Genomic DNA, 10,722 nt, shown 5'->3' with positions numbered 1-10,722 from the left:
TTTAAAAGCAATCCTTTCTATCATCTTCTGTATTTGATTAGGGACTTCTAAGAAGGGAAATGGACAGAAGTGGTTGATTATAATTAAGGCTTCCAAAAAACACAAATTTGTAAAGAGTTTAAAAGCAAAATAGATTTGCGGTCCACTGCAAAGGCATTTAATTCTTCACTAAATTAAAAAAAAAAAAAAAAAGAGTGCTGAAACTTACGTCGGTTTGAAATAAATACCTTGCCTGTAATTCAGACTTTGGGACAGAGCTCCTCAATTTCTTGGCCCCAAAGAGAGGATTGCATCCAAAAGGATCTAAATCTTGAAGGGGTTCCATTTGAATCTAAAATGTTGAATTTACTTGTTAGTAGCATAGAAGACCTGTCAGTTACTTTTAACCTACCCGCTGCCTGATCCATTCTTTTATAGGCAGATTTCTTTCTGAATTGCGTCATGCTTATTAACCGTTGCTCATCCTGTGCATGAGAGACCTGGGAAAGTGGGAGAGAGCTGTGGTCTTGTTAGTTGCCACAGTATCTAAATTTTTAGCTTATTCTGACATCTCCATAAAACTAATATAAAATGCATTTGTTATAATTCATCCTACTAAGCAAGTATTGAAAGAAATAAACAACGCACACAGCAGTAAAGCCATCAGCAAATGTATTTGTGTTCTAACAATTGCTAAAACAGAGGCATAAACTCTGTAAAAGAGCAAACGGTGGTGGCCGCCTAGGGGCAAGCATATTGTCATCGGCGAAGTTTGGGCTTAAAGATGCATCTCTCAGGCTGTAACTTCACTGCAGAGTTAATCTGGGCTCTGAGTGGGTTTCAGCTTCCCTTACCATCCACACACACAGCCCTTAAACCTAGGCTTACACGTGCGTTGAACCTGGTCTTGCTCACCCTTCTGGGAGTGTGGATTATGGTCCGGGTTTTGCTTTAGGCAGGTTTTAACTCTCCTGCTCTGCATGTGGACAGAGCTGAAGCCCAAGTTGCATTGTTTGGGTTCTGATAATCCTCAGATGCCATCCCACAATTCCTTCGGGGCTGTATTTTTCTTGTCCTTCTTCCTGCTCATTTCCCATTTGCTTCCTATGACCTGGAAGTCATGTGCCAGTTTATATGCAACTTGTCAGCATTTAAACCCGATTCCACACAGCCTGCTCCATTTTCTGCACAGCTCAGCTAAACCACACAAGAAGATGCCATCCCAGAGAGCTGCAAGCTGGCCAGAAGATCACACCAGATTTCAGGTTGCCCTTTGCTTTGCGTATACCAAGAAACAGCATTATGGGAGATGCATTTGTATAAGCATGTCTCAAAGAGGCTGGTGGAGAAGGGGTTCAAGTGTGTGGAAAGGACTTAAAAAACCTTTAGGGTGCCTACTGCAAGGCAAAGGATGCCCATGGCAAGTGCATGAACTTTCCATGTATGTGTCCCTCCTATGAGGACTTTAACTGGGCAGTACCAAGCACCATCTTTGTGAATGATACACTTGAGGTGGAATGGTCAATTTTTTTTCAACCTGGTGATTGCAGTGGAGGAGAACCTGGACACAGAGGGAGCAGAAGAGCAGGCACTAGACCATTAAGCTGGAATGGACCCCATGGCCAAGTGGGCTGGGAGACATCTTGGGCTCATATTTCAAGGATCTGTTCAAGGATGGGCGGGGGAGCAGATGGGAGAGGAAGTGGCTCAGAGCTCAAACTGCATCTGGATAAGAGGCTGCTGCCATGTTTTGTATTTTGGGGGGGGGGCAGGTGCAAAAATCACAGCAAAAATAGAAGGGTTTCCCAGTTTATGCTAATTAAATTGTTATGGTGAATACTGCATGCTATGGGGCAGGCTCAGCTTCAACTGAACCATGCCACTTCCCCGCCCCCCCCCATACTTCCTCCACCATGTGTGATACAAGATGGATTTCAAGAAGAAAAACTTCTTTTAAAAACATGCCACTAAGGATTTATTCTAGCACTATTTGAACTGCTTACTCCTAAAAACAATTGTTCAAAACTGTGATTACATGCTCTTCCACAGTGGTTCTCAACCAGGCATCCATGCACCCCTGGGGGAACGCAGATGTCTTCTGGGGGTACATCAACTCATCTAGATATTTGCCTTGTTTTACAACAGGCTACATAAAAAGTGCTAGTGACGTCAGTGTAAACTAAAATTTCATACGACTTGTTTATACAGCTCCATATACTATACACTGAAACATAAACACAATATTTATATTCCAATTGATTTATTTCATAATTATGTGGTAAAAATGAGAAAGTAAAGCAATTTCTCAGTACTAGTGTGCTGTGACACTTGCATTTTTATGTCTGAATTTGTAAGCAAGTAGTTTTTGAGTGAGGTGAAACTTGGGATACACAAGACAAATCAGACTCCTGAAATGGGGACAGTAGTCTGGAAAGATTGAGACCCGCTAGCTCTAGCAAGCATGAATGGCCTACTTTGTTCAGAACTGGCCTAGAGTAAACTGTTGTACTGGTACTAGTGTTATAGCATTGTCCCAAACTGTCTGCATTAAAAGTCCCAGTGGCTGTAATAAGTGAAAGTCTCTTGGTATTGGCTAGCAGTGATGAGTATACAGAGTTGAAGGCCTCCATTCGATGTATTGGCAGGCTAAGGACACTTCTGTAGAGGGGCTCAGGAAGGACAGACAGATTCTCCCACAGTACACTGTGAAACAATTCCTTGAATGGCTCAACTTAATCAGGTGCTAAGAACCCTGGAATATTGTCCCCAGAAATCCAAGCACCTAACCCTGCTTATTGCAGTGCCAATGTGGACCTGACTACACAGGTATGCGACAAATGTGGCTCTGCTGTGTGGATGGGTAAACTCTGCAGAGAAGATTTACCCTCTGTTCTTGGGCTGGCTGGGAAGACTGTAGCCACCTGGACAAGTGCATTATAGGAGTTCAGTTGCTGTAAAAACTACTCACATGAAAACACAACAAATTCCACTTTTTCTATTGTTGCTAAGTGTACTCAGTTTGCTTCTGCTTCAGGTTGCTTCAAATTAAGACCAGTAGCAACCACAAAGTGAAGGAAAGTGTAAAAATAGGGCATAGCAATAGGTTTTTCTCTTTTAGACACATGCAGCCTTTCTGATGCTGGGGGGCAATGGGAATATGCGCATCTTTCATCCTATTTAAACTATACATGAATCATGAGGAGATGCAGTTTTGGTAATGGTGCCTGCTGCCTCAGTTCAGGGGTATGAAAGCCCTGCTCTTATACTGGAACATCTGTAAAGAATTGTGCTGAAGTGATGCCAAAGCACAATAGCCTCTAGCTCTGCCTGCACCCAGCGAGTATTGGAGTATTCCCCACACCAAAATAAAGGGCCCCAGCACAGAGCAAACTGCATGTGGTCGTGTGGGAACTGTGAGGTCTCCTCTGTAGGAAGCAAAAGATGGAAGTTCTCTTTTTGCCCTTGAAGAAGGGGAACAAAGTTAGAAAGAGCAGACTTCATGCCCTCAGGGTGCGGGGAAGAAGAGTTGATTCTATTTCCCAAGAGCCAGAAGGGAGAAGTAAAAAAAACCATGGAGACTTATTTATTCAGAACCATTGTGGTTGGTACTAGTGGCAGCTATAGTGTACTGTGATAAATAGCCTTCTTGGAGCCCAAGAGCTACCGGTATTTACTCTTCATTAGAAGCTCAAATGTTTCCACTAAACAGCGCTGAAGAGTATGCCTAAAAATAACCCCCCAAAATGAAAAAAAAAAAAATCACACCACTGAGCTGACAGGAAATGTAAAAACATTTCAAAGTGAGAACTACTGAAGCTGATGAAAAAGTCATTCATAGTACTTTGCACATTCCTAGCACCTTCAATCTCACAGCACAGCTGTAGGGTGGGCAAACAGTGTATTATTTACAGAGGAGTAAACTGAGGCACAGAATGGGTAAGTGGCTTGCTTAGGTCATTCTCTGAAGTGATGGCAAATGCAGAATAAATACAGTATTGAAGCACATTGTAAGATCTCCAGGGCAGGGACTGTTATCCTGTGTTTGTACAGTGCTTAGCTCTAGGTGTGCAACTGTAATACAAACAGTAGTTAAATGCTTTCTTTCCCCTTAGCTTCCAGACACTGAGAGGATGGGGAGAGAAGATCATTGCTGGAGTCCTTACACTCCAATGCTTTGGCAGGTAAGCTTTAGAAGAGTCTAGCAGCTTCCTGGGGATTAGACTCGGGTGACAGTAAGATGTCAAAACATGGAAGCCTCCTGGAGATTCGTTACTAGCTTTTCCTATGAAGAAAAGGCACCTTCAGTAGGCCCTACTGAGCCCTCACACAAGTAAGTGTCACCATGACACACTGTTGTAGAGTGTCATATGGTAACCATGTACCTTCTAGGTATGGTCACCATAGCCCTTAAAAGTTACTTCTGCTCGTGATAAAGGAAAACTAGTCAGTTTTTTGGCTGGGCCAACCTGAGTGGTGCTGCTACCCCTGTCCAGGGCATAATGCCACTCATTCAGATTAGGAGGGGGAAGAGGAAGATCGGGGTGGTGGCGTGTGTGCATGCGTGCAAATCTATGCCCTTCACTTTAAATGAGGCTCCACAGCCCCTGGTTCATGCCAACTTTTCCATGTTACCCAATTAGAGGATTTTATGTTTCTCTTTTCATAAGGTCTCATCATAGACTCATAGACTTTAAGGTCAGAAGGGACCATTATGATCATCTGGTCTGACCCCCTGCATGCTGCAGGCCACAAAACCATCCCTACCCTTCCCTTGACTCTGCTGATGAAGTCCCAAATCCTGTGTCTTGGTGACTTCAATTTGCAGAGAACCCTCCTGCTAGCGATCCCTGCCCCATGCTGCGGAGGAAGGCGAAAAACCTCCAGGTCCTCAGCCAATCTACCCTGGAGGAAAATTCCTTCCCAACCCCAAATATGGCGATCAGTAAGACCCCGAGCATGTGGGCAAGAGTCTCCAGCCTGACCCTTGTTAGTCATTATACTATTTACCTGCTATTGCTCAGTATTCCCCACCAATTATGTTTTACCATTAAACCATTCCCTCCATAAACTTATCTAATTTAATCTTAAAACCAGACAGGTCCCTCGCCCCCACCGTTTCCCTCGGAAGGCCGTTCCAATATTTCACCCCTCTGACGGTCATCGCTCATCAACATTCTTTGTGAAGTGTTGGTAGCTGATAAGAACTCCTTGCTACAAGCTGTTGCAACTTCTATCCAAATCAGAATTTGGCTTCAAACGCTCTCGTCTTTAAAAGTAATTTTTTCCATTGTGTACTTCACACAGTTTATATTTTAGCCCAGCACATAGCTCTCTTCCCAACCTCAAACTCAACTGTTTGGTAACTAAGCTGAATACAAGTTCCCATGTAGTAATAGGTTAGAAATAGGTAGTAGACAGTTGAGTACTTATGCACCAAGTCGCTTTCTAGGAAAAATGTTTCACGGGCTTATTGTTAAGGAAGACATATCCCTTCCCCTCTCTTGAGTATCGTGAAGGAACTACCGAGCAATAACTAATCAAATGTGTGGTTCCCTTTAGGACTCTAGTTAGTCACAAAACAAAGGAATAAACTCTGCTTGAAAACTGAGTTACTGTACATCAATCCTAACAACGAATACTACTGCAATGTTTTAACTAATTAACCTATTTAACATTAACATTTTTATTATTGACCTTGCCGCAAGAAGTGGGAGTGTACTAATAAATTTTGCAGATGCCACAAAATTGGGAGGTAGTGTCAATAGGGAGGAGGAGTGGAATATCATACAAGATCTGGATGAACTTGTAAACAGCAGTAATAGAAATGGGATAAAATTTAATAGTGCAAAGTCATGCACTTAGGGACTAACAACAATAATTTTTGCTATAAACTGGGGACGTATCAGTTGGAAGTGACAGAGGAGGAGACAGACCTGGGTGTATTTGTTGATCACAGGATGCCTATGAGCTGCCAATCTGATGAGGCTGTGAAAAAGGCTAATGCAGTCTTAGGATGCATCAGATGAGCTATTTCCAGTAGAGAGGGGGAAGTGTTAGTATCATTATACAAAATACTGTTGAAACCTTATCTAGAATACTGCATGCAATTCTGGGCTCCCATGTTTAAAAAAGATGAATTCAAACTGGCACAGATGCTGAGACGGTCTACTCGGATAATCTGAGGAATGGAAAACCTACCTTATGAGAGGAGACTCAAAAGGCTTGGCTTGTTTAGCCTAACCCAAATAAGACTGATACGACTACTCTCTATAAATACATCAGAGGGATAAATAGCCCAGAGGGAGAGGAATTACTTAGCTCTAATGTGGACACAAGAACAAATGGATATAACTGGCCATCCACAAGTTTAGACTTGACATTACAGTAAGTCTTTCTTTCTAACATTTCTAACCATCAGAAGAGTGACGTTCTGGAACAGCCTTCTAAGGGGAACAGTGGGGGCAAAAAACCTAGCTGGCTTCAAGACTGACTTGATAAGTTTATGGAGGGGATGGTATGATGAAACTGCCTACAGTGGCATGTAGCTGATCTGAGACTGCTAGCAAAAAATATCTCCAGTGGCTGACGATAGGTCACTAGATGGGGAGGGCTCTGAGTTACTACAGAGAATTCTTTCCTAGGTGGCTGACTGGCAGGTCTTGCCCACATGCTCAGGGTCTGACTGACTGCCATGTTTGGGGTTGGAAAGGAATTTTCTCCCAGGTCAGATTGGCAGAGACTCTGGGTTTTTTTTTTTTGCCTTCTTCTGCAGCAGGGGGCATGGGTCACTTGCAGGTTTAAATTTAAATGGTGGATTCTCTGTAACTTGAAGTCTTTAAATCATAATTTGAGGACTTCAATAACTCAGCCAGAGGTTAGGGGTCTATATCTGTGGCCTGCAATGTGCAGGGGGTCAGACTAGATAATCATGATGGTCCCTTCTAACCTTAAATTCTATGAGTCTGAGTCTAATGATGACATTTTCAATTTACTACAAATGCCATTTAGTGAATTGCAATTTTTTGGGTTTGTCAAAATACAATTAAAATTGTGAATTCAGCAATGGACTGCAAGTAAAGAATAGCACAATACACCATCTTATGACAACACTAAGAATTACAAGTAGTTTGGTTTCAAAGCATGTTTATTAATCGGCTTTACACTGTGAGCATGGCATGATGTTCTTGGTCTAGAAAGCTAAATAGTGCAACAATCACAAAATAAATTTAATAACTATTGAAATAAAGCTCAAATGAGGTCTTTTTAATTATTCAAAAATAAACCATGAATTTCTTGCAAGCCAAACTATGACCAGCTACACAATCAGTTTTAAATTCTCAAATGTTACAGAAATTCGAACCCAAACCAATCTTCATAAGTAGCAAAAATAGATACACAAGCCACGGGGGGGCAGGGAGGCTATAGACCAGAAATATTTGCTGCCCTTCTCAGCATTCTGCTGGAGAATGCTGCCCAATGCAGGGAAACAGCAGAAAAGATGCCAGTAATGGTACCCGCCTTCCATGAGACTGGTACATGCTCTGTCTTTTCTTTTTTTCTTTCCCCTAATCTTGTGGGCACAATTTGCCTTAAAATTTAGCAATGAAACAAAAAATGGAGATCTTTACTACTTTTTCCTCAGACAATTTTCAGAGCATACAAACTTATTTTAGCTTCATTCATACATTGAACTAATGCTGTGCTACTTAGCTTGTCCAAAAAGATTTCAGAACACCTTCATAAGAAACAGACGTGAAAGTACAGGATGCAAAGTAAAATGCTTAATTTCAACTCTCAAAAGAAAAAAAATATTGTTCACTATAGCAATACTTCAATACTGACTTCAGGTGAAAAAGAAGAGGTTTGAGATCATCATCATTCTGTGGGTAACAACAGAGAAAAAATTGATCAGTAACTTTAAAAGTACAAGTGTATCAGCTAATAAGTATGACCAATACTAGTTCTAAAAATAAAAAAATTACTCCCCCCCCACTGCCACTCAAAGTAAAATTAACCTCATTAATAAGCAAAAATGGGGGTTTCTAACAAACATAAAATCTAAGCTTTTGAAGAGTTAAATTTTAATAAGGTAATTGGCTATAACCATCCAATCTGAATAAAAATCAAGCCAAATAAGATTCAAATGCTGTACCCATAAAGTAGAGTTTGTTTTATATTTGCTAACAGAATTTAAGTAAAATTCCATTGAAAATTACTATATATTGTGACAAGATGACAAAGTTATGTTAGCATTTACTCAGTGCCAGAATGGTGACACTAATTTTCCATACTGCACATATTCTTCCTTTTTGAAAACACCTTACCCATCTTCTAACTTTACTGATACTATCTACAGTCACAATATTTGCTTTTAGGGAATCCACTTGGTTCGAAAAAAATCTTATGCCAGGTACCATAGTTTTGAGATGACTGACCATTCAGGCATGCTGTCATGTCTAAATATTCTTGTTAAACTTCCAAGATCTTCTTTAGTGAAATGCAATTCTTCAAGTAACGTGGACAGGAACTGTGTATATACTGGACTCTGTTGAGAATTTGCAAAGACTGGAATAATCTGTGACAACCTGGAAGATGACATTGAATACAGAAGAGAGGACTTTAAATGTCTGAATGAGGCTGGTGTGCTTTATACAGAGCTATCAGCTATTAAACAATTGCCAAAGGGGAAAGATATTTCTAGGACATGCCCCATTTATAACATTACAAGTGATTGTTTATAAGTTTACAATGTAGCATATGAGTATTAAATTGTGAACTTTTAGTGGCTTTTACCAAATCTCCATCAGTTTTAAACTAAATGAAATCAAGCAAGAGATTAGTTTCATATGCAGTTAATCAACTATTAGTTGTTACATAACAGGCAACATCAAATTATGTGCTTTGAAGATTAAAGTTTTACGTAACTTAAAAAACCCCCAAGAATTTTGTATTGTCTTCACAAAAGTGATCATTCATCTTGTACAAGTTATGCAGTTCCTTGTACAAAACAGTTGTAAGAACTGTAGGAAATACTATTTTACTTTAGAGTAGCTGAAGAAACCTTCTTTTTCACAAGATCTACCTAGTCACGAAGAAGACACAGGCACAATAGAGTTTCATATTATTTTCTAGAGAACCCGGGTGTGTTTACTAATGAAAAACCTCTGTCCGTTTATTTAAAAAGGTCTCAACAAAACAACTGAAAAAGCTTTTAGGTAGAAAACGCTCTTTTTTTAAAGCCAAGATTTCTCCAAATAGTTGGAAACTTCCCACAGTGGCCTTTCAGATTATTAAATTTAACTTAACTTCACCCACTGCCACTGGGCACATGAAATATGAATAAAATAACACTCAGAAGCTGCAGATCAATGCAGGTAGGTGAGTAATCAGAGCACTGCATTTCCTCAGTAGGACATATGTTCCCATGAAGCAGTCTCTGATAACTTTCTTATACAGTGGATTGTATACATTTATTTTATTTTAAGAACCTCTGTGTTGTTGTTGGTCAGAATTATTTTTTGACAGAGGACATAATTAGATTCTGAGATGCTGTTAATCAGGGTTATTAACAGTCTTCAATTTTACATGTTTTCTATCTTACTATATATTATGTAATATATTAAACTCTTTACATGCAGTCCTGCCTTCTTTCATAACAAAAAAACAGTATGGATTTTAAGAAGTGAACACTGTAGCAAAACTAAATTGGAACAGCTGCAAAGATTCAAAAAACAACCCCATAAGGAGCACAATACTGTAATTGGATCAAATAATAAATATGTCTTCAGTGATCCACACATTTAATCTTTAAAGCAAATTTAAAAAAGATCAGTTGGCCTTTTTAAGAACCTAATCATTTGTATAAAAATGAACATGGTCCCTGTAGTGCTTTTTAAAATTCTGCTGTTCGCAAACAAAATTTTGCAGAGACTTTTCCATTAGACCCTGATTCTTCAAACTGGTGAGCAAAGCAGACCCCCCTAACTTCCTTGTTCTGAAAATTTTGTTTTTCTAAAGGAGATTAAAAAAAACCCCAGGTTAATTTTCATAATACTTTTAAGAATGTGAGAGCCAGCTGAATCTCTTTATATTTGTTCCCAGGCTTAAACATCAGTAGCACTGAAGCTAGACCTATTTTTCATGAGATGAGGGCACTTCGCAATTAACAGGATCAAATATGCTCTGTATTGTGGACCCATGATCAGTGCTGCTAATAGGCATTCACTGTATCACAAGGGGCCATTACAATGTATGTTGGAAGTCTATATAAAAAAACTTGTGTTAAACACTATTTCTTTTACCTCCTATCAGTTTTAATTTTAGTGTCTACACAAAAGACCTGTGGTCAACACTGCAAGGAAATTTCACACTATTGTGTTATCTGTACATAACTGGTGAAACGTTCCCCTCTTTGCCATTAGTGGTTTCAGGTACATGCGGTTTCATGTAACATATTCATCCCGGTAAACCGAAAATGTCAGCAACACTAGTGGAAAGATTTATTTTTATTGTTTAGAAAACAACTTCTGAAAAATGCATCTAAACATCTGAATTTATATAAAGGAAAAAAAAAGCAGATATCATAGCTCCCTACAAATTCAGCAGTTAAAGGGAGTGTTACTTGTAGGTAATTACTCTGACATCAGACCCTCTGTGGAAACTGGAGATAGGACTAAATCTCCATTTTAAAAGAAATGCAAATTAAAACAAAAGGTGCCTTTAATTAAGCAAAAGAGGGGTAGG

The 10,722-nt window shown here is 39.7% G+C and overlaps 1 protein-coding gene across 10 annotated transcripts in view; it reads right to left on the bottom strand.

The window, feature by feature from the left end:
- Positions 1-7,105: 7,105 nt before the first annotated feature.
- RPAP2 (RNA polymerase II associated protein 2) overlaps positions 7,106-10,722 on the bottom strand; it is a 71,898-nt gene continuing 68,281 nt past the window's right edge. For 5 of the 10 annotated variants that reach the window (XR_010590005.1, XM_042840562.2, XM_042840567.2 and 2 more), the window contains 2 exons: positions 8,394-8,564; positions 7,106-7,859 (listed from right to left, as the gene is read on the bottom strand). Coding sequence is in view for 8 of the 10 variants with exons in the window: in XM_042840562.2 (XP_042696496.2) it covers position 7,859; positions 8,394-8,564 (172 nt within the window). In the remaining 2 variants the exon portion in view is untranslated. The remainder of the gene's footprint in view (positions 7,860-8,393; positions 8,565-10,722) is intronic. The other 5 variants (XR_010590006.1, XM_042840564.2, XM_065555536.1 and 2 more) reach the window with 1 other exon arrangement.

Source organism: Chrysemys picta, chromosome 8, assembly GCF_011386835.1.
Source record: "Chrysemys picta bellii isolate R12L10 chromosome 8, ASM1138683v2, whole genome shotgun sequence".
Taxonomy (NCBI): Eukaryota; Metazoa; Chordata; order Testudines; family Emydidae; genus Chrysemys; species Chrysemys picta.
The sequence above is the reverse complement of the archived record's forward strand: the minus strand, read 5'-3'. Positions and strand labels throughout refer to the sequence as shown.